Consider the following 24,725-nt stretch of genomic DNA (forward strand, 5'->3'; position numbering starts at 1 on the left):
CCTGGGCACGCCCCCCCCTGCCTCGTGGCCCCCCTAGAGCTCCACCGACCTCAACCACTACAAGAAATATGTCAACTTGCGACCCTCACTATTGGTCACTGAAAGGTCATTGATTTTCATTTGCGACCTTTTTTGACCAAAAACAGATGGTCAAAAGCTGCCAGTCGTAAACTGAAATTAACGACCTTCTCTGTGAGAAGATCGTGGAATTCCACGACCAAAACAAAAGGTCGTTGATTCTATGACCTTCTGTTTTGGTCGCTAGCTCTCTGCCCAGGCCACGTTGGATCCGACGTGGCAATCTGGCGTGGCAAAATTGCGACCAATTGAAAAGATCGTTGACAAGAATCAGTCCGGTCCAGTTCGGTGTTTTATATAGGCCAAGCCCACTAATTCCAACAAATTTATGTCTTTTTATGGTCAACTAAATGGGCCTTTTCTTTTTTTAGGCCCTTTACTCTTGTAAATTTCTTTTTTTGTTGGCCTTTTCATTTTGTTTTTTGCTGGCCTTTTTTTATAACTTTATAGCAGAATTATTATTTTCGCTATTTAAAATAAAATAAACAATTCCACAACAACATCAGTTGGTTGTAGCCTTTTCAGGCGCAGTACTTTAAGCATAGAAAATTGGAAAACAGATATTTAACTCATATATTGTTGAGAAATATTCATAATTTTGCTGTCAAAGCAGCATGTACACACGAATACAATTCTGCTGTCAAAGCAGCATTTCAAACGTACATCTCATAACATCGTACATAAAGAACAGCAATAAAAAGTTTACAATATGCCATATGGCTCAGATCACACAACACATGACATCCAGGTTCAAATGATCCCAGCAACGAAAAAACTTCACCAGCACAGCATACTATCTGCACATTCAAAGAGAACAAACTATATGTCAAAAGAGAACTGAGCAGAAAATAGCCACTAAAAGAAAGCAGATAGTATACTCAGTAATTGCTATAGATTTGCTCACTGGATACACACACACTTTTTATATACTTTTGGAAGGAAGTGCAGATTCAAGTAAACTGCAGTTATATCAAGATTAAGATACCTGACTGTAAATAACAACAGGAAACAACAGCAGGAAAACCCAGATAGAAACTAATAAACCTAGATAGAAAAAACAAACTTGTACCCCTGATACAGACCAGTAATCAACCCAAACAATCAGTACATTCTAACATGTTAAGTGGCTACCATTCCAATCATATTTGTACCATGCCATAGTAAAAAAAAATCAGTGACCTCACCGCTACAAATTAAACTGATGCTCTTCTACTACTAAACCATTCAAGCTAATGGTCAGGATCAACAATACTAATAACCTGTAGGTACAATGGTACAACAGCAAGCAAATAGTGCAATAATCCCACCACAGCGCCTGAAGAAAAACACTATCCTACTGCCACTCTCATCCATTCAACTGACAACATCTATTTCATGGAGGGAGGGAAGGGAATAGATAGGCTAGTACCAGTTAATGATGGCGTCAACAATGATATGGATGAGGTTGGCGTCGGTGAGCAGGGATCCACCTCCCGTCAGTTCCATCCACGTTCCGGTGAGGCATTTTCCTCATAACCAGGTTATATCACCACCAAAACAGAATAGAGTCAGCGAACAGTAAGAACCTCCTCACGGTCGACCAGAACAAGAACATAATAAATCTGGTCAAATGCATGACTTTTGTTCACCTCACATACACAATCAGGTACAAAGGATGAGAATAAGTGGGTGTTGTTTCTTAGACTGCACGGTCAACAACAACAGCAGATGTACTGTTTAGGTACAGAAGCAAAGAGAAACATACAAAAACGATCTGGGCGTCTCTTGCAGCTGTCAAACCATTCTGAGTACTCCATTTGTATCTTCTTCTTTTCCTGCACTCCCAGCTGAATCTGAATGCAGCATATAAAAAGAACTAGTTCATTTCATCAGAATGAGATCTAACTGTTTGCCACTCGGTAGATAACCAAGGAGGCCTTGATATAAACAGGGGTACGTGTAAATATATGTGTTCACAGGCTTGAATACATCGCCAGGAACTGTAAGTACAGAACATGTAACATGGTGGCTACATAAACAGAACGAGATGTGGCATGCTTAAAAGTCCGAGCCCATGCTATGCCTATATATAATCAGGTGCGGCTTAAATATACGTGGACACATACTGAAAGGAACAAGATAGCATGATGATATCCGATCAACTAGATTTGGGAGAAACCTGATCGAGCCAACACAAAAAAGAAATAGAGCAAGATTTGAGCTGTACCTGCAGAGTGTTACTTATGGTGGAACTGGCAGGAGACTTGCTCGGATTTAGTCAACACGAATTGTAAGTGTAAAGCAGATCATCTTGGCTGTTACACACGAAAAGAAAAGACAGTGTGTTTTTTAGACTGCACGGTCAACAACAACAACAAATGTACAGAATGTTTAGGTACACAAGCATGTGTAGCAAGCATTAAAAGTTCAATCTGTTTGGTAGAAGGCACCATTGATCTCGTTCTCACAGCCATACTTACACGCACACATGCAGTTTTAATTAATTAAATGGGCAGGCAACAAAGGCAATCACAAATCTAGGGGCAGGAGGTAGTGAGAGCAACTCAAGATATACACTACTAGAGGGATCGTCAAGATGTAGGGGATGGAGGTGTCTCACTTGGTTTCAAAATAAGATGCATACAAAGACAACCACATAAATATAGTAGTGCATAGTACTGAGGAAACAGGGACATCTCTTTGCCAACATGTATAAATCGGAGCAGCAGTAGCAAGCAGAGGAAGATGAGAGGGAGATGGAGATGCTTATTAGCTGAGGCAGAAACAGAAGCATTTGAGGAGGAAAGCTACGTGCATGTGCACTTGCGAGGACACATATTCTAGGTCGTCCACCACACTAGCCACCATCACGTACCCGTCGCCATCAGCAACGTTGCTCCTGCAGCATCAACAGATAACCATTTATAAATTAAACGGACCAGCTACACGTACAAGGTTATACTAAGCATGTAAGTACAGTCCAGCTACATGTACAAGGTTATACTAAGCATGTAAGTACAGTCCAGCTACACGTACAAGGTTATACTAAGCATGTAAGTACAGTCCAGCTATAAAATGGATGGCAAAGTGTGGCTGTTGTTGTTGCTACTTTAGCCAACTGAGCTAATTAATCTCATCAACCTAATACACTTCAAATATTGAGTACGGCAGCAACATCTACTTGTTACTGGAGTTCTAGTTCAAGATGGCCAGAGGCCACTTGGCACCATGGAACCTGCACAATTTCCACCATATATATGAATGAGTTAGAAAGAAAACTAGAGTTGAACTACCCAGCCTCATACATACATACATACATACAGGAGCAAAATTTGATTACACAAGAAGGTAGCTGGAGTGGTGGTGGACGAAATGAAAATCGACGGCCACGGCTCAGCGAGGAGAGGAGCTCAACATTGAAGTTTCACAAAACAGGAATTTCATTAATTTGAGAGTGGGTTTTAGTAGCTCAAGCTTAGTTAAGTTAAGCACTTAGTACTAAACAGCAGCAACACTTGAACCGTAACATGTCCAGAAAGGAAACAAAACATGAGACAAGTATTGATAGCAAGTCCACGAAGGACATCCAATGGTTTCAGCCACATCCTAATAAACCTGCAGCATTCTTTAGCACCTAATTATCAGCAACAAATCAATGGCCAGATGAGCACCACCACAACAAATTGACACTAACACTTCGCCCAAGCAAGGAATCAGCTCACACACGCAAGATGATGATTGCATACATACAAATCATGTGCTGGCAGAAAAAAATCCAAGCAGGAGCTCATCTTCTCTCTCTGTTTGGTAACTAACAACCTAAATAAAATAAAATAAAAACATGACTTGTTCATACAGATCCCTCTAAAATTCCTTGGCACAAGTGCATCACATATTCATCAACTTAGCAGCAGAAGTAGTGAGCACAGGAAGAGGGGGAGGGAGATGGAGGAGCTACCTGCCGCGGTCGCAATGGAAGCAGAGGAGCAGACCCCTCTTGCCCCTCCCCCTCAAGCACGACAGGGCTGCCGGCTGGGTGCGCCCCTACTCCTCCGCCTCCTCGAGCAGGAGACCCCCTTCCCCTGATGCTGCTTGGCGTGCCGCATCACTAGTCACCCTGCACACAGCAAGTTTCAGATGTTCAGAACAGATCAACATGTTGAGCAGTTACGAAATCACGAGAAAGAAGTGGGAGGGTGGATCACGATGGTCTCACCTCGTTACCGTCGTCCTCATCCAACCCCGGCGACCAAGTACACATCCAAGCCAGTTCACGAATCCATGGGTGCTAGCTTGCCTACCAGCTCCAGCATTGTGCCCCTGGATGCCACAAAAACAACCTGACTTATAAGCATAGATAGAGAAGACCAAAAGCGAAACAACACACTAATGCTACAGTGCCTCAAGAGTATAATTTTAATATAGCCAGCAACACTTAAAGAAATAATATCTTAGATGATTCCATACAAAGTAGAATAGTTGTACTTGGCAATGCACACTAGCTAACAGAATGTCCACAATAAATATTTTGGCTAAACTACTTTCCTTGACAGCTTTACAAATTACAACAATGATTCATCTCACTATTTCTAGAGGTTGTAAGGAATCAACCCAACCCCTGTTGCGTGGAACTGAACCCCGAGCTCCTTCCTTATTTAACAACCTGAAGTATGCATGCTGCAGATTTGTACAATTTCTAGATTAAACGAACTCCTTGTGTACCTTAACGGATTAATTAACAGTCCATTCATGTGCTGATTACCTAGACTACAGTGCAAGCAACTTGTGCAAAGGGCATAAGTGAGCAACTCTTTGCCCTTCACCATACAGAAACTTGGGCCTAACGAGATATTGATTTTATTGAATCCACGATCGGCTTATGTGGAAACCAACCCGTCCACAGCTAACGCGGGATATTCCTAGGTAAGTGTTGATCGAAATGTTGGCACCAAGGTAAGGCACTCAATTAAACATGCGAGGCCACGAATCTGGCACGGGCAGACCCGGAACAACACCAACGGCGGGAGGTGCGGCGCCGCAAGGAATCAAAGCAGCGTCGTTGACTCGCTGGAGTGGCCGTGAAGGACGGGGCGGAGTGGGAAAGGGGGGTCGAGAGAATACGTACAGCTCTCGGGGTCGTCGGTGCAGCCGAAGATCCCGTTGGACCACGGCTCGTCGGCGGGCGGCTCGTAGCTCTCCGGGAGGACCTGGCTGCACTCGCCGCACCTCCGGCCCTCGAGCTGCAGCAGATCGGATCGGGCAATGGGGTGAGACGACAGGAGCGGCGCGGGGCATGGGCGAGAAGTGGCGGGGGAAGGGACGCACCTGGGGGACGTGGACGGGCTGGTTGAGCTCGCCGGGGCGGATGTCCTCGCCGGGGGCGTCCTGGTCCTTGGTGAGCTTGACGTAGCGGGACGGGTGGCCCTCCTCCGCGAGAGGGGAAGGTCGCCGGCGAGGCTGAGGCGGGCGGCTCGCTGGATCTGGAAGGGGCGGGGGCGGGGGCGGAGGGGCCAGGGTGCGGCGGCGGGTAGGATCGATGGGAGAGGACGAGGGCGAGGCGATGGGGAAGTGGGAGTTAGGGTTTGGGGGTAGTTGGGCTGCGGTTGGCTGAGAGGGCTGCCGTTGGATCTGCAAGAATCCGACGGTGTTTGATCATCATCCGCGTGATACGCTTATGGACCAATCAAAACACAGCAAACAATTTAAAGACCTCGTGACCAATAAATTGTTCGTAATCAATTAAAGATAGTTTTTCATGAAAAAATCATTTTCCATTTTTCAGTGTTTAAAATGAGTTTTTTTGTAAAAGACCTATCAAATATTTATTTAAATGATATCATATTTTGCGCAAGTTTACATGTTGGATTGGCAAACAATATTGACAAAGGGAGTTTTCATTTTCTTTAGCCAAAAAATCAATTTTCTATTTTCCGAGTGCCCAAAATAATTTTTTTGTGAAGGACCTACCATATATTTGTAGTAAAATTGGACCAAATCAATTTTATAAAATATTGTGTCATATTTAATGCACAACTGACCAAATGGTTCAGTGTCAAAAGCCTTGATCCACCTCTGGTGAAAAAGACAAATTTCCGCCGATTTAAGAGGAAGCGGGTCAAATTTGAACTGTAGATGCCTCATAGTTTGCTCTTTATTTTTTCCAAAAATTATTTCTAGGTACATAAGTATCTATTTAATCAGAGAAACATCAAAAAATTTCCAAGATTCAACAACTAGCTAGGAACGGTCATGCCCGCCATTTTGACCGCATTTTGAAACGGTCATAAAAAATTCAAAAAAAATCAAAAAATTGGAAAACCTTCGCATTGTGTCATTATATGTGACCAAGTTACCAGGAAAAATAATAAACTTGTAATACGGCAATTATTTTTAAAAAGTGTTCTCAGAAATGATCTATCATCTCTGAAGATTCATGGCTTTCAAGTCAAATGATCAATCTTATGGCCACATTTATGGCATAGTCTGTTCAAATGATCTCATATTGTGCACAAGGGTGCATCTTGGAATTCCTAACAATGTTGCCTAAGGGAGTTTTCATTTTCTTTGCACGGAAAATTCATTTTCCATTTTTCGAGTGCCCGAAATGAGGTTTTTTGTGAAGGAACTACCAAACAATTGTTGCAAAAATGGACCAAATAAATTTTATAAAATACTATGCCATGTTTAATGCACAATTGACACAATGGTTGGGTGTCAAAAGCCTTGATCCACCTCTGGTGAAAAAGACAAATTTCCGCCGATTTAGGAGGAAGCGAGTCAAATTTGAACTGTAGCTGCCTCATAGTTTACTCTTTATTTTTTCCAAAAATTATTTCTAGGTACATAAGTATCTATTTAATCAGAGGAACATCAAAAAAATTCCAAGATTCAACAACTAGCTAGGAACGGTCATGCCCGCCGTTTTGACCGCATTTTGAAACGGTCATAAAAAATTCAAAAATAAATCAAAAATCGGAAAACCTTCGCATTGTGTCATTATATGTGACCAAGTTACCATGAAACATAATAAACTTGTAATACGGCAATTATTTTTAAAAAAGTGTTCTCAGAAATGAGCTATCATCTCTGAAGATTCATGGCTTTCAAGTCAAATGATCAATCTTATGGCCACATTCATGGCATAGTTTGTTCAAATGATCTCATATTGTGCACAAGGGTGCATCTTGGAATTCCTAACAATGTTTCCTAAGGGAGTTTTCATTTTCTTTGCATGGAAAATTCATTTTCCATTTTTCGAGTGCCCGAAATGAGGTTTTTTTTGTGAAGGAACTACCAAATAATTGTTGCAAAAATGGACCAAATCAATTTTATAAAATACTATGAAATGTTTAATGCACAATTGACACAATGGTTGGGTGTCAAAAGCCTTGATCCACCTCTGGTGAAAAAGACAAATTTTCGCCGATTTAGGAGGAAGCGGGTCAAATTTGAACTGTAGCTGCCTCATAGTTTGCTCTTTATTTTTTCCAAAAATTATTTCTAGGTACATAAGTATCTATTTAATCAGAGAAACATCAAAAAAATTCCAAGATTCAACAACTAGCTAGGAACGGTCATGCCCGCCATTTTGACCGCATTTTGAAACGGTCATAAAAATTCAAAAAAATTCAAAAAATTGGAAAACCTTCGCATTGTGTCATTATATGTGACCAAGTTACCAGGAAAAATAATAAACTTGTAATACGGCAATTATTTTTAAAAAGTGTTCTCATAAATGAGCTATCATCTCTGAAGATTCATGGCTTTCAAGTCAAATGATCAATCTTATGGCCACATTTATGGCATAGTTTGTTCAAATGATCTCATATTGTGCACAAGGGTGCATCTTGGAATTCCTAACAATGTTGCCTAAGGGAGTTTTCATTTTCTTTGCACGGAAAATTCATTTTCCATTTTTCGAGTGCCCGAAATGAGGGTTTTTTGTGAAGGAACTACCAAACAATTGTTGCAAAAATGGACCAAATAAATTTTATAAAATACTATGCCATGTTTAATGCACAATTGACACAATGGTTGGGTGTCAAAAGCCTTGATCCACCTCTGGTGAAAAAGACAAATTTCCGCCGATTTAGGAGGAAGCGGGTCAAATTTGAACTGTAGCTGCCTCATAGTTTGCTATTTATTTTTTCCAAAAATCATTTCTAGGTACATAAGTATCTATTTAATCATAGAAACATCAAAAAAATTCCAAGATTCAACCACTATCTAGGAACGGTCAAGCCCGCCGTTTTGATCGCATTTTGAAACGGGCATAAAAAAATCAAAAAAATCAAAAAATTGGAAAACCTTCGCATTGTGTCATCATATGTGACCAAGTTTCCAGGAAAAGTAATAAACTTGTAATACGACAATTATTTTAAAAAAGAGTTCTCAGAAATGAGCATCATGCGTGAAGATTCATGGCTTTCAAGCCAAATGATCAATCTTATGGTCACATTCATGGCATAGTTTGTTCAAATGATCTCATATTGTGCAAAAGGGTGCATCTTGGAATTCCAAACAATGTTGCCTAAGGGAGTTTTCATTTTCTTTGCACGGAAAATTCATTTTCCATTTTCTGAGTGCCCGAAATGAGTTTTTTTGTGAAGGACCTACCATATATTTGTTGCAAAATTGGGCCAAATCAATTTTCTAAAATACTAGGCCATATTTAATGCACAATTGACAAAATGGTTAGGTGTCAAAAGCTTTGATCCATCTCTGGTGAAAAGGACAAATTTCCGCCGATTCAGTAGGAAGCGGGTCAAATTTGAACTGCAGTTGCCTTATAGTTTGCTCTTTATTTTTTCCAAAAACCATTTCTAGGTACATAAGTATCTATTTAAGCATAAATATATGGTTTGGTGGTGATACGTTGAGGTTTGGATGGTGGCCTAGGGCCCCAACTCCAAAGCGCGTAGACTCGCATGCTCGACGCATGTCACCGCGTGACCGTGGTGTTGCCATGCGTTCTGGGAAGCCTAGGCATGTCTAGTAGGTTTGGCACTCCCCGGGTAGATGCTTGGAAGAAAATAACAGTAGAAGAATCTCACGAGGAGACCGAACAATGCTCAAACATGAATTAGCACCCAAGTGTTTGATTAGTGGTACGGGAAATGCACATGGCCAATGGGCCTGAGTTTTGGCTGAGGATGATCATCTACTAAGGACACTATCTTGGAAAATTTGCAGCTCAAATGGAGGAGCCTAGGTGCCACTTGCTTTGCAACGTACCACACTGGACAGAAATATGAATGTTGAAGCCACACTCACATGTATTGTTAGATGGGGCTCAAATTTTGTGGAGAGCAATGATTTGGGAATATAAAAGATGTGGCAAAAATTCAGCTCATTAGGATATGCCTAGCTAGTACTTCCTTCACAACAGTTCGAGTTGAACAAAAACTTTGGAAATTTGCCGAGGTGGATTTACCAGGCAAATGGAGTTGAATATTGTCATGAGGCAATGATTTGGATAGTAAAGAATGCCCAATTTTTTTTGGGAATTTTGGGAATGACAGAAATATAGGTTGCTTCACAACCTAGGGCAAAAATTGACACATGGACATGACACATAGGCAAAACTGATGAGGTGGCGCCTAGTCGTAGAAATCCACCACAACTTACAAGGTTATGACCATCTATATTGGTCATGACCAGCTAGAAATAAGGCAGTGGATCAGTGTTGTCTGCTTTGTGACCATTTCGTGTAAGGAAATTACGACCTTTCTGACCAAAATGGTCGATATAGTTTAGCGTTTGGAGCCCCCCGAACAGCTTTTGACCAATTGGTCTCAAATGGTCATAGATCTATGACCAATTCTTCCAGGGTCACTGCCAGAAGGTCACTAGTTGACATATTTCTTGTAGTGAACTCCAACTCCATATATTCACGTTCGGGGAGAAAAAAATCAGAGAAAAAGATTCATCGCGTTTTACGATACGGAGCCGCCGCCAAGCCCTAAACTCTCTCGGGAGGGCTGATCTGGAGTCCGTTCGGGGCTCCGGAGAGGGGAATCCGTCGCCATCGTCATCATCAACCATCCTCCATCACCAATTTCATGATGCTCACCGCCGTGCGTGAGTAATTCCATCATAGGCTTGCTGGACGGTGATGGGTTGAATGAGATTTATCATGTAATCGAGTTAGTTTTGTTAGGGTTTGATCCCTAGTATCCACTATGTTCTGAGATTGATGTTGCTATGACTTTGCTATGCTTAATGCTTGTCACTAGGGCCCGAGTGCCATGATTTCAGATCTGAACCTATTATGTTTTCATGAATATATGTGAGTTCTTGATCCTATCTTGCAAGTCTATAGTCACCTACTATGTGTTATGATCCGGCAACCCCGAAGTGACAATAATCGGGACCACTCCCGGTGATGACCATAGTTTGAGGAGTTCATGTATTCACTATGTGTTAATGCTTTGGTCTGGTACTCTATTAAAATGAGGCCTTAATATCCCTTAGTTTCCGCTAGGACCCCGCTGCCACGGGAGGGTAGGACAAAAGATGTCATGCAAGTTCTTTTCCATAAGCACGTATGACTATATTCGGAATACATGCCTACATTACATTGATGAATTGGAGCTAGTTCTGTGTCACCCTATGTTATGACTGTTACATGATGAACCACATCCGGCATAATCCTCCATCACCGATCCAATGCCTACGAGCTTTTCACATATTGTTCTTCCCTTATTTACTTTTCCGTTGCTACTGTTACAATCACTACAAAACCCAAAAATATTACTTTTGCTACCGTTACCATTACTTCCATACTACTTTGCTACTAAATACTTTGCTGCAGATACTAAGTTATCCAGGTGTGGTTGAATTGACAACTCAACTGCTAATACTTGAGAATATTCTTGGCTCCCCTTGTGTCGAATCAATAAATTTGGGTTGAATACTCTACCCTCGAAAACTGTTGCGATCCCCTATACTTGTGGGTTATCAACGCGCCCCCTACCTCGTGGCCTCCTCGGTGATTTCTTGACGTCCACTCCAAGTCCTCTGGATCACGTTTGTTCCAAAAATAACTCTCCCGAAGGTTTCATTCTGTTTGGACTCCGTTTGATATTCCTTTTCTGCGAAACACTGAAATAGGCAAAAAAACAGCAATTTGGGCTGGGCCTCCGGTTAATAGGTTAGTCTCAAAAATAATATAGAAGTGTATAAATAAGCCCATTAAACATCCAAAACAGAATATATAATAGCACGGAGCAATAAAAAATTATAGATACGTTGGAGACGTATCAAGCATCCCCAAGCTTAATTCCTGCTCGTCCTCGAGTAGGTAAATGATAAAAACAGAATTTTTGATGTGGAATGCTACTTAGCATATTCTTCAATGTATTTCTCTTTATTGTGGTATGAATGTTCAGATCAGAAAGATTCAAGATAAAAGTTTAATATTAACATGAAAATAATAATAATTCAAGCATACTAACAAAGCAATCATGTCTTCTCAAAATAACATGGCCAAAGAAAGTTATCCCTACACAATCATATAGTCTGGCTATGCTCTATCTTCACCACACAAGTATTTAAATCATGCACAACCCCGATGACAAGCCAAGCAATTGTTTCATACTTTTGATGTTCTCAAACTTTTTTGATCTTCACGCAATATATGAGCGTGAGCCATGGACATATCACTATAAATGGAATAGAATGGTGGTTGTGGAGAAGACAAAAAGGAGAAGATAGTCTCACATCAACTAGGCGTATCAACGGGCTATGGAGATGCCCATCAATAGATATCAATGTGAGTGAGTAGGGATTGCCATGCAACAGATGCTCTAGAGTTATAAGTGTATGAAAGCTCAACAAAAGAAACTAAGTGGGTGGGCATCCAACTCGCTTGCTCAAGAAGACCTAGGGCATTTTGAGGAAGCCCATCATTGGAATATACAAGCCAAGTTCTATAATGTAAAATTCCCACTAGTATATGCAAATGACAACATAGGAGACTCTCTATCATGAAGATCATGGTGCTACTTTGAAGCACAAGTGTGGAAAAGGGATAGTAGCATTGTCCCTTCTCTCTTTTTCTCTCATTATTTTTTTATTTGGGCCTTTTTTTCCTTTGCCCTCTTTTCTTTTTTTTCGTCCGGAGTCTCATCCCGACTTATGGGGGAATCATAGTCTCCATCATCCTTTCGTCACATGGGACAATGCTCTAATAATGATGATCATCACACTTTTATTACTTAAAACTCAAGAATTACAACTCAATACTTAGAACAAAATATGACTCTATGTGAATGCCTCCGGCGGTGTATCGGGATATGCAATGAATCAAGAGTGACATGTATGAAAGAATTATGAAGGTGGCTTTGCCACAAATACGATGTCAACTACATGATCATGCAAAGCAATATGACAATGATGTAGCGTGTCATAATAAATGGAACGGTGGTAAGTTGCATGGTAATATATCTCGGAATGGCTATGGAAATGCCATAATAGGTAGGTATGGTGGCTGTTTTGATGAAGGTATATGGTGGGTATGATACTGGCGAAACGTGCACGATATAGAGAGGCTAGCAATGGTGGAAGGATGAGAGTGCGTATAATCCATGGACTGAACATTAGTCATAAAGAACTCACATACTTATTGCAAAAATCTATTAGTTATCGAAACGAAGTACTACGCGCATGCTCCTAGGGGGATAGATTGGTAGGAAAAGACCATCGCTTGTCCCCGACCGCCACTCATAAGGAAGACAATCAATAAATAAATCATGCTCCAACTTCATCACATAACGGTTCACCATACGTGCATGCTACGGGAATCACAAACTTTAGAACAATTATTTCTCAAATTCACAACTACTCAACTAGCATGACTCTAATATCACCATCTTCATATTTCAAAACAATTATCAATGTACCTTGAAGTTTTTATCTTGGATGCCTATCATATTAGGACTAATTTTATAACCAAAGCAAATCACCATGCTGTTCTAAAGGACTCTCAAAATAATATAAGTGAAGCATGAGAGATCAATAATTTCTATAAAATATAACCACCACCGCGCTCTAAAAGATATAAGTGAAGCACTAGAGCAAAAACTATATAGCTCAAAAGATATAAGTGAAGCATATAGAGTATTCTAACAAATTCCGGATCATGTGTGTCTCTCTCAAAAGGTGTGTACAGCGAGGATGATTGTGACAAACTAAAAAGCAAAGACTCAAATCATACAAGACGCTCCAAGCAAAACACATATCATGTGGTGAATAAAAATATAGCTCCAAGTAAAGTTACCGATAGACGAAGACGAAAGAGGGGATGCCTTCCGGGGCATCCCCAAGCTTAAGATTTTGGTTATCCTTGGATTTTACCTTGGGGTGCCATGGGAATCCCCAAGCTTAGGCTCTTGCCAATCCTTGTTCCATAATCCATCAAATCTTTACCCAAAACTTCACAACACAAAACTTAACAGAAAATCTCGTGAGCTCCGTTAGCGAAAGAAAACAAAACACCACTTCAAGGTACTGTAATGAACTCATTCTTTATTTATATCGGTGTTAAAACTACTGTATTCTAACTTCTCTATGGTTTATAAACTCTTTTACTAGCCATAGATTCATCAAAATAAGCAAACAACACACGAAAAAGGAATCTGTCAAAAACAGAACAGTCTGTAGTAATCTGTAACTAACGCAAACTTCTGGAACTCCAAAAATTCTACCAAAATAGGACGACCTATATAATTTGTTTATTGATCTACTGCAATTGAAATCAGTATTTTATCACGTTCTGGTGATTTTTAACAATTGTTTTCGTGAGCAGAAAGTTTCTGACTTTTTCAGCAAGATCAAATAACTATCATCCAAGAAGATCCTATAGGTTTAACTTGGCACAAACACCAACTAAAACACAAAACCACATCTAAACATAAGCTAGATGGATTATTTATTGAATAACATCAAGTAAATATATTGGGTTGTCTCCCAACAAGCGCTTTTCTTTAAAGCCTTTTTAGCTAGGCATTGAGATTTCAATGATGCTCACAAGAAAGACAAGAATTAAAGCACAAAGAGAGCATCATAAGACACGTGACAAACACATCTAAGTCTAACATAATTCCTATGCATAGGCATCTTATAGGCAAACAAATTATCAAGGAAATCAAAAACTAGCATATGCAAGGAAGCGGAAAGAAACAATAGCAATCTCAACATAACGAGAGGTAATTTAGCAACACGACAATTTCTACAACCATATTTTCCTCTCTCATAGTAATTACATGTAGGATCATAAGCAAATTCAACAATATAGCTATCACATAACATATTCTCAACATGATCCACATGCATGCAAAGTTGACACTCTTCCGAAATAGTGGGATTAACATTAACTAAAGTCATGACCTCTCCAAACCCACTTTTATCAAAAACTTCATAAGATTGAACATTATCCAAATACATGGGATCTAAAGTTGACACTCTTCCAAACCCACTTTCAGTATTATTGCAAACATTATTATCAATCTCATATTCATCATGGGGCTTAAATAAATTTTCAAGATTGTAAGAAGAATCACCCCAATCATGATAATTGCAACAAGTAGTAGACATAGCAAAACTAGCATCCCCAAGCTTAGGGTTTTGCATATTATTAGCACAACTGACATCAAGAGAATTTATAGTAACATCATTGCAATCATGCTTTCCATCGAAGGAACTATCATGTATGGGTGCAATAGCAACGATCTCATGTTTAACATAAGGAACTATAGCAAATTCATCTTCATAAATATTGGCATCATGGCCACAAGAATAGCAAGCATCATGTTCATCAAGGGATATTTCAATCAAATCATCGAAATCATAATTATCTATAGATTCATGCATATCATTATTTTCTTCCAAAGCAACGGTCATACTCTCAATAAATTCCTTAACATAGGCATTATGAGCATAGTTTTCATAGCAATATTTAAGTATGTCGGAATTTTCAGATTTGTAGAGAGTAATATTATACTTTTCAATCAAAGAAGCAACTTCATGAGCACCCTTAAAAACGACAAATTCTTAAAAAAATCGATGTCATAGTAACTATAAACACCCTTTCCATAAGAAGATAAGATTTCATTATCATTAAACTCGCATAGGTAGGGAAGGTGTTTTTTAGGGTTCTTAGAGCAACAAGTAAAATCATAAATTTCACAAAGATTCCAAGCATAGCACATCAAACTATTTATGTGATACCATAAGAGCTTCCCCTTTTTAGACAAACGATGACGCACAAAATGAGCATGCTCATCTATAGATTTCCCATCAACTAGGCTAGTTGGGGTTTCAGCACGAGCGCGGAAGGATCGAAGATGATCCAAGTAGAACACTTTAAGTGGATCCATATCAATAGATTTTTAGCAAGCAAAGATGCAAGCAAATAGAAGGCACATGGTAACACAAGCAAACAATAGATCTGGCAAGAAAAAGGCAAATGAAAAAGAAGGCGAATAAAATGGCAAAGGTGAAGTGGGGGAGAGGAAAACGAGAGGCAAATGGCAAATAATGTAATGCGAGGGATAAGAGTTTGTGATGGGTACTTAGTATGTCTTGACTTGTGCGTAGACTCCCCGGCAACGGCGCCAGAAATCCTTCTTGCTACCTCTTGAGCACTGCGTTGGTTTTCCCTTGAAGAGGAAAGGGTGATGCAGCAAAGTAGCGTAAGTATTTCCCTCAGTTTTGAGAACCAAGGTATCAATCCAGTAGGAGGCCACACTCAAGTCCCTTGCACCTACACAAACAAATAAGAACCTTGCAACCAACGCGATAAAGGGGTTGTCAATCCCTTCACGACCACTTGCAAAAGTGAGATCTGATAGAGATGATAAGATAATATTTTTGGTATTTTTATGATAAAGAGTGAAAGTAAAGAATGCAAAATAAACGGCGCTAGAAATAGCTCGTTGACGGGAGATTAATATGATGGAGAATAGACCCGGGGGCCATAGGTTTCACTAGTGGCTTCTCTCAAGATAGTATAAGTATTACGGTGGGTAAACAAATTACTGTCGAGCAATTGATAGAATTGAGCATAGTTATGAGAATATCTAGGTATGATCATGTATATAGGCATCACGTCCGTGACAAGTAGACCGACTCCTGCCTGCATCTACTACTATTACTCCACACATCGACCGCTATCCAGCATGCATCTAGAGTATTAAGTTCATAAGAACGGAGTAACACTTTAAGCAAGATGACATGATGTAGAGGGATAAACTCATGCAATATGATATAAACCCCATCTTTTTATCCTCGATGGCAACAATACAATACATGTCGTTTCCCCTACTGTCACTGGGATCGAGCACCGCAAGATTGAACCCAAAGCTAAGCACTTCTCCCATTGCAAGAAAGATCAATCTAGTAGGCCAAACCAAACCGATAATTCGAAGAGACTTGCAAAGATAACCAATCATACATAAAAGAATTCAGAGAAGATTCAAATATTGTTCATAGATAATCTTGATCATAAACCCACAATTCATCGGATCTCGACAAACACACCGCAAAATAAGATTACATCGAATAGATCTCCAAGAGAATCGAGGAGAACTTTGTATTGAGATCCAAAGAGAGAGAAGAAGCCATCTAGCTAATAACTATGGACCCGAAGGTCTGAAGTAAACTACTCACACATCATCGGAGAGGCTATGGTGTTGATGTAGAAGCCCTGCGTGATCAATGCCCCCTCCGGCAGGACACCAGAAAAGGCCCCAAGATGGGATCTCACGGGTACAGAAGGTTGCGGCGGTGGAATTAGGTTTTCGTGGTGCTCTCTGATGGTTTGGGGGTACGAAGGTATATATAGGAGGAAGAAGTAGGTCCGTGGAGCCACGAGGGGCCCACGAGGGTGGAGGGCGCGTCCAGGGGGGTAGGCACGCCCCCCTGCCTCGTGGCCTCCTCGGTGATTTCTTGACGTCCACTCCAAGTCCTCTGGATCACGTTTGCTCCAAAAATAACTCTACCTAAGGTTTCATTCCGTTTGGACTCCGTTTGATATTCCTTTTCTGCGAAACACTGATATAGGCAAAAAAACAGCAATTTGGGCTGGGCCTCCGGTTAATAGGTTAGTCCCAAAAATAATATAAAATTGTATAAATAAGCCCATTAAACATCCAAAATAGAATATATAATAGCATGGAGCAATCAAAAATTATAGATAGGTTGGAGACGTATCAGTTACTTGATCATCTTGAGCGTCGTCTTGAGCTTGTTCTTGATCTTGATCTTGCTCTTGATGTTGAACTTGCTAGGAGGAGAGAACTTGACCTTGGGCATCACTTGGTGGTTCAACACCATCTTGAGGTTGATCTTGCCCTTGGTCTTGTTCATGAGGTTGAGGGCCTTCACTTTGTTCTTCGGAAGCGTGTGGGCCTTGGGTTGGTGATGGTTCCACTTGAGTGGAACATTCTCCTTCTCCTTCGGTCACAAGGGGTTCCTCAATGGGTAGGATAAAACCAACACCCATTCTTCTTATGGCTTGGGGAGGAATTTCATCACCTACATCACAAGTGCCACTTTGCTCCACTTGGGAGCCGTTATTCTCATCAAACTCTATGTTACACGACGGGACTTATTGAGGACACGGTAAGCATGAGAGTTTGTAGCATAACCAACAAATATGCCCTCTTGAGCTCTAGCCTCAAATTTAGACAAACGAACACCTTTCTTGAGAATGAAACACTTACACCCGAACACCCGAAAGTACTTGAGGTTGGGCTTGTTTCCGGTGAGTATCTCATATGGAGTCTTGTTCAAGCCTTTGCGGAGATAGAGCCGATTGGATGCATGACAAGCGGTGTTGATGGCTTCGGCCCAAAAGTTGTATGGATACTTGAACTCCACCATCATGGTCCTTGCCGCATCCATCAATGTCCGGTTCTTCCTCTCGCTGCACCATTTTGTTGAGGGGTGTAAGGTGCAGAATATTGATGCTTGATCCCCTCATCACTAAGAAACTCATCCAAGGTATAGTTCTTGTACTCGGTGCCGTTGTCACATCTTATTGTCAAGATCTTTGCATTGTGTTGGCGTTGAGCTTCATTTGCAAAGTCAATGAAGGTTTGTTGGGTCTCACTCTTCCTCTTGAAGAAGTACACCCAAGTGTATCTTGAATAATCATCCACAATCACCAAGCAATATTTTCTACCTCGAAGACTATCAAAGTATGGAGGCCTAAAGAGATCCAAGTGAAGGAGCTCCAAAGGCCTCTTTGAGTAAATGATAGTCGTGGGAGGGTGAGCCTTCTCATGTAAGTTTCCTTCAATGCAAGCACGATCTTTGGCAAAACTAACATTTGTTAATCCACGGACATGGTCCCCCTTGAGAAGACTTTGCAAATATCTCATATTGACATGGGCTAACCGGCGATGCCAAAGCCATCCCACGTCAACTTTAGCCATTAGGCATGTCGCGGTCTTAGTGGGTCGCCCCGAAAAATTAATCACATAGAGACCGTTCTCGACATGCCCAACAAAGGATACTTTAAGAGTCTTGCTCCACAAGAGGGCCACAGTATCAATATCAAAGAAGGTGGCAAAGCCCATGATTGCAAGTTGACGAACTAAAAGTAAATTGTATGCAAGGGACTCAACAAGCATGACCTTCTCGATCGTGAGATCATGAGAAATGACAACCTTGCCAAGTCCCAATACCTTATAGGACGAGGCATCACCCCACTCGACATTGGTGGGCATAGATGGAATCTTGTGCACATCCACCACCAAGTCCTTGCTTCCGGTCATATGATTAGTGGCTCCACTATCGAGCAACCATGATCCCCCACCGGAAGCGAACACCTACAAGAGATCAATGCTTGGTTTTAGGTACCCATTTTGTAATGGGTCTTGATGTTAGTGACAAGGGTCTTAGGAACCCAAATAGACCATTCAATGTACTCATAAGGAGAACCAACAAATTTAGCATAAACATGCTTATCACTAGCACAGCATAACACATAGGAAGGATTAAAGTCGCCGGCTTTGTTTGAAGGAGTGGCATTGCCCTTCTTGACACCACCACCCTTCACATTGTTCTTCTTCTCCTTAGGAGCACCCTCTCCCTGTTTCACAAAGGTTTGCTTGAGAGGAGGAGGTCGTTTGGCCTTGTCATTCTTCTTCTTGTTCTTGGGTTCGGGCGTGAACCCAATCCCTTCCTTGGCCACAACTTCCTTTTGATTGCTCAAAAGGTCGTTGAGGTTCTTCTCACCTTGTATACACGACACAAGGCCTTTCTCAAGTTGCTCCTTCAACTTTGCATTCTCCTCAACAAGATGCACATGCTCACAACACAGGTTAGTAGCATTTGCATTATCAATTAAAACCATATGAGGAAAAGTGGCTTTCTCCTTGGTTAGCTTTACTTGGAGTTGATCATGAGACTCTTTGAGGCTAGCATGAGCACCCTTCAAGACCTTGTGAGCCTTGTCAAGTAAATCAAACTCCTCTTTGAGTCTAGTAAGATCAACCCCAAGCTTGACCTTCTCGGAGTTTAGCACACGAGATACAACAAGAGCATGATCAAGATCTTTCTTCAATTTAGCATGGTCATCATTGTATGACTCCTCAAGAGCCAAACAATGACCGCGCCTTCCTCAACAGCATTGGAGAGATCCGAAATCTCATCGGCATAGTCACGACTATGCCCCTCCATCATAGAGATGGTATCTCCGTGAGCCTCGATCATGTCATTGGCTTCACCAAGTTGTTCCAAGAGAGCAACGAAGTGCTTCCTGGAGTTACCCTTGAGCTTACTCATAAAAGACTCAAATTCATTTTCCTCCACATTAGACCCCTCACTTTCATCAATGCAATCCGTCAAAGAAGGATTAGTAATGATGGTAGCTTTGATGTTGGGGGTTACCTTGTTGGTGGCTTTAGCCATGAGGCACTTGGCGGTGATGTTCTCATTGGGTGAGTCGAAGAGAGACACCCGTGGAGTTGTCGCAATGGCAACGGAGGCCATGGCAACTGTGGCACCCCGGCTCAGAGCGACCGGTTTACCATGCATTACCAGCCCAGAGACCATGTCTTCTGGCAACACACAACATCTTGGTATAGAAAACAACCGCTTTATTGATGCTAGCGGATTAGGGGTTATATTACAACAGATGTCGAGGCCAAGCAGCACGCCTGATGCGGCTGAACAATATGTACATTATTTAGTGAACATAAAGGGGCCTCGATCATAACAACTACGTGGCAGCGGAACAACGTCGTAGCGGAAACTCCATATCACAGGGACACCGATGTGGACACGATCTAGACTCGAGCAGCACTCCTTTCCAATGAGACTTTCCTGAAATCTGGCATGACACGCCAGGTCAGTACATTGAATGTACTTGCAAGCTCACAACAGGCATAATCATAATGGCAAACAATATCATGATAATTAACTAATTAATAATAATAATGCAACACTATATGTCCAACATGATGTGATCATGCTCGAACGTCCCTCGGGACGGACTTACCAACCCTGATCATTCTCGGATCATAAACAAACCACCATCATGGTCTTGACAAGAGTAACTCGTGATCCTTACGGCGATCACAACCACGACCAATATTTGGTCCCGAACATCTCGATGGCCTTTCAGCCATCATCAACAATGCAAAGTTCATAGCTTAGTGTGCAAATTCTATTAAATGTTGACTCATGGTGGGACCTACTACGAGGTGTCCGTGACCGTGGACTCGGCTATCGATAGATTATACACTCTGCAGAGGTAGCACATTGTACCCACACCACGGAACCCATGGCCTCGCACTCCCATTCGGGTGGACCAACGGCATTCCGACAAAACCCTTCCATTGCCATGACACTCTCCCGGCCACTCCGACCCAATCCCCAACGGGCTAGTCCTGGGTGGCCCCGTGTCTACCAAAGACACAACGACCACCGTCGTGGCCAAAACGATCCCACTCGGGGACCCAGTACCATAATCTCAACAACGGGCACACAAGGTTATGCCTGCTTACCGGGCCAGGGTAAGCATGCCATAACCTTCCCTAGTTGGAGGCACCGACCATAGGCAATGTCAATGGACCGAATCAAGGCCTTCCCACAAAGGCAAATGTGGTTGCACTATAAAAAACTCAATTCAGCGGCACCATGACCCAGTCAATGATATATTCAAGTTGAGTTATATTCAGGTTCAACTTAAAACGAAAATGACCGGTGTCATAGCATGCCATGAAATGCAAAACTACACATGCATCACATATTAACGAAAATGACTAATGTCAACCATATTCACACTAAGCATAAACATCAACAACTTATATTACTTTCCTGGTCAGGGTAACTCACACTTTAACCAAAATATTTTGCAGCAAGTTTTATTGTTTTCTCATGCAAGAAAGTAACTTCGATTAATTTCTTACATGCCTAGCAAAGATTATGCCACAAACAATTCCTAATTTCTTTACCAACCAAGTTAGGTTCAAACATTCTATAAGTCAAGTAAAATGGCTAAATAAGTACTTAGCAGAATATTTTCTAGCAAATTTTACTATTTTATTTTATGCAAGAAAATAACTTTAAGTAATTACTCACATGCATAACAAAATTATTTTTATCATCACCACAAATAGATCTTAGCTTTGCTTTACCAACTAAGCTAGTTTCAACATTCTGTAAATCAAGCATAATAACTAACAAACACTTAACAAGATATAAATAACACAATAGTTATTTAAATGCCTGGATTAATCATTTCACTCAAGTAAGAAAATCATAAATATTGAAATCACACCATGAAAATGTTGCTGTGGCTTGCCTTAGTGCAGATGAGGTTCACAAGCCTTCTGGTGATCCTCAAGACAAGCCTCACCCTCTGAAAATAATTTTAAGCACAAAAAGAAAATATCAAGAACACTTCTGAAAATCACCAGAAATTCTAAACAGCTCAGAAAAATCTCATCTTTGGTGAGCTGCTAGATTTCTTTGCAAAGAACAAAATGCAAAAAGAATCAATTCATTTGGACTTATGGTTGAAGAGTTATGGCTGTTTGAAGCGTTCTGTAAATTCAAATGAATTTGAATAAAAATAAACAAACTGGGGGGGGGGGGGTGACGTCGAAGGCGTAAAGCCCAGGGGCGCCACCACTCGTACCGCTTCGCGCGCGTACAGAGTGGCTGACTAGAGGGCCCCACTAGTCAGATGAGGAGGAGGGGGAGAAGGAAACAGAGGGAGTCGCGGCTTCGCCGGAGCTCTCGCCGGCGACGAGGGCTCCTTGGCCAAAACGAGAGGGAGGGATGGAGAGAGGGGACAGAGGCGCACCTGCCCGTACCCGTAGTGTAGCTAGGGGTGGTCGGACGGCATCGGAATCGACCTCGCAAGCGGAGGCAGAACGCGGTGGTTGCCGAAGATGAGGAAGACGACAAGCAGAGGCAACTCCAGGGGCTCCAGGGGGACGGGATGGCTTCACCGGAGAGAGGCGAAGGCCCTGGAAGGGTCGCCCTAGCCTGGGAGGGGCTGGAGCTACCGCGACGACCAGAGAGGATCGCCGGCGAGCTCGAGCTCGAGGACGGCGGCCCGCGGCCTGCCCGGCCGGGCTACGGTTTGCTACGCGCTTGTGGGGTGTGTGGCAGTGGTGGATGGTGCTCAAGGAGGCTGGGGGCGGCTCAATTTATAGGCGAGCGGAGAGGGGGGTTCGGGCTCCGCCGGTGGACACCTATCCACGGCGCCCGGCGACAAGCGGCGTCGGTGAGAGGGGAAGAAGGCGACGCAGCTCACGTGGCGACTATTGGCGAACGGGGACGAGCACAGGAACGAGAGAAGGCGACGAGCACAGTGCGCACCGCACTGTTGGGTTGGCCGGACCGTGCCCGTGCTCGCTGCGACGAGCTCCGGCGTCGGCAAGCGCCAGGGGGAAGTTAATGGCGTTGAGACAAGGATGGTGGCGAAGTTTGGCACGCTCGGGCAGACAGGGGAAGCGAGCACGCGCGAACAGAGCGCTCGGCGGCACTCAGAGCGCGTCGACACGCAGACATGGCATGGTGGACACGCGTGGTCACCGCGCGACCTCTTCCCTCAGGCCAGCCTACGTCCAAAAATCATGTCTGGCATGTTGTTCGTGGTGGTTTTGAAGTTTACCATGTTTTGGTTTCGATCCAGGTGCATTAGAGGAGTTTTTACATGCCAAGTAAGTTTCTGGTCAGTAACTTTGAGAGGTTACTGAGGTCAAATGGCTGGGAGTTGGGGGCCGTGCTTTGGAGGTTAGCCATGATCTACTAAGGTGAAGATGCACAAGAAAATCCAGGCACAATGGAGCAAGTAAAATGGTAGTTGTTGTAGAAACCACCATTTCTGTCGAGTATAGCAAAAATATTCCAAAAAGTGATGAAATATTTTTGCTCAGGAAGGTGCCCTAGGTTTCAAAGAATATTTGTGAATTATCTCAGATTTTTTTGGGCCATAAAAATTGGGGTTGCTTTGGAGCATATTGAACTAGCTAGGGTTTTTGAGAGAAAAATGAATATTTTTCATTTAAGAAAAATATTCCAAAGATTATTTTGGGGTGGTTCAGAAGGGGAATGATGATTAGGGAGGGAAATGAAGCACTTGGGTGAAAGCCAAGGGTACCCAAGTGTTTAAGTCATGAAAAGATTCAAAAACTCCAAATTTCAAATTGACTCCAAATGAAAATCAAGCAAATGAGAGAGGGCAAAAACCAGGCTGTCACAAACCTCCCCCACTTAGAATGAATCTCGTCCTCGAGATTCGGTTGTTTGGGAAAACCACTCTGGATAATGTGACTGTAGAAATTCTTCCCGCTCCCAAGTTGATTCTAACTCTGTGTGATGCTCCCACTAAACTTTGTAAAATTTCCTTACTTTACTGCGAGTGACCCTTTCCATCTGATCCAAAATTCTAAACGGTCTCTCTTCATAAGTTAAGTCATTTGCCACCTCTACCTCAGCCATAGCAGTCCTTTTCTCAGGCGGGGATATGCATCGTCTCAATTGTGAAACATGAAACACGTTGTGCACGTCTGCCAATTCAGCGGGTAGTTCCAATTGATATGCAACAGTACCCACTCGAGACATAACCGGGAATGGACCAATAAATCTGGGTGCCAAATTTCCACGAGTCTGAAATCTCTTGACTCCTTTCATACGAGTGACTCGGAGGTATACGTGTTCTCCGGGTTCAAAATTGATTTGTCGGTGCTTTGCATCATAATAACTTTTCTGTTGAGATTTGGCCAATTGCAATCTGTCTCTGATTTCCGAAGATACGTCTATCTCCAGTTTGAGACCAATTTAAAGGAGTGCGGCACTTACGGCCATACAGAGCTTCATACGGTGACATTTTTAGACTGGTCTGGAAGCTGTTGTTATAGAAAACTCGGCATATGGCAAGCAGTCTTCCCAGTTAGGTCCTTGTGCTAAAGCACAGGCTCGCAACATATCTTCGAGTATTTGATTTACTCGTTCTGTCTGTCCATCCGTCTGAGGATGATAAGCAGTACTATATTTCAGTGCTGTCCCCAAGGCTTGATGGAGGCGTGACCAAAAAGCAGAGGTAAACAGGGAACCTCGGTCGGAAGTGATAGTTCGGGGTACTCCATGCAGACTGACTATTCTGGATACATATAGTTGTGCAAGTTGATTTGCTCTGTATCTGG

The 24,725-nt window shown here is 42.1% G+C and overlaps 1 protein-coding gene across 1 annotated transcript in view; it reads right to left on the minus strand.

The window, feature by feature from the left end:
• Window positions 1-2,378: 2,378 nt before the first annotated feature.
• The window catches only part of LOC123171063 (translation initiation factor IF-2), a 139,590-nt gene continuing 117,243 nt past the window's right edge, over window positions 2,379-24,725 (minus strand). Inside the window, exons 2-6 of the mRNA XM_044588726.1 lie at window positions 5,383-5,728; window positions 5,183-5,297; window positions 4,274-4,377; window positions 4,016-4,174; window positions 2,379-2,956 (exon numbers count right to left, since the gene is read on the minus strand). Of these exons, the coding sequence (XP_044444661.1) occupies window positions 4,102-4,174; window positions 4,274-4,377; window positions 5,183-5,297; window positions 5,383-5,728 (638 nt within the window). The 3' untranslated portion in view covers window positions 2,379-2,956; window positions 4,016-4,101. The remainder of the gene's footprint in view (window positions 2,957-4,015; window positions 4,175-4,273; window positions 4,378-5,182; window positions 5,298-5,382; window positions 5,729-24,725) is intronic.

The sequence above is a fragment of the Triticum aestivum genome, chromosome 7D (genome assembly GCF_018294505.1).
Source record: "Triticum aestivum cultivar Chinese Spring chromosome 7D, IWGSC CS RefSeq v2.1, whole genome shotgun sequence".
Taxonomy (NCBI): domain Eukaryota; kingdom Viridiplantae; phylum Streptophyta; class Magnoliopsida; order Poales; family Poaceae; genus Triticum; species Triticum aestivum.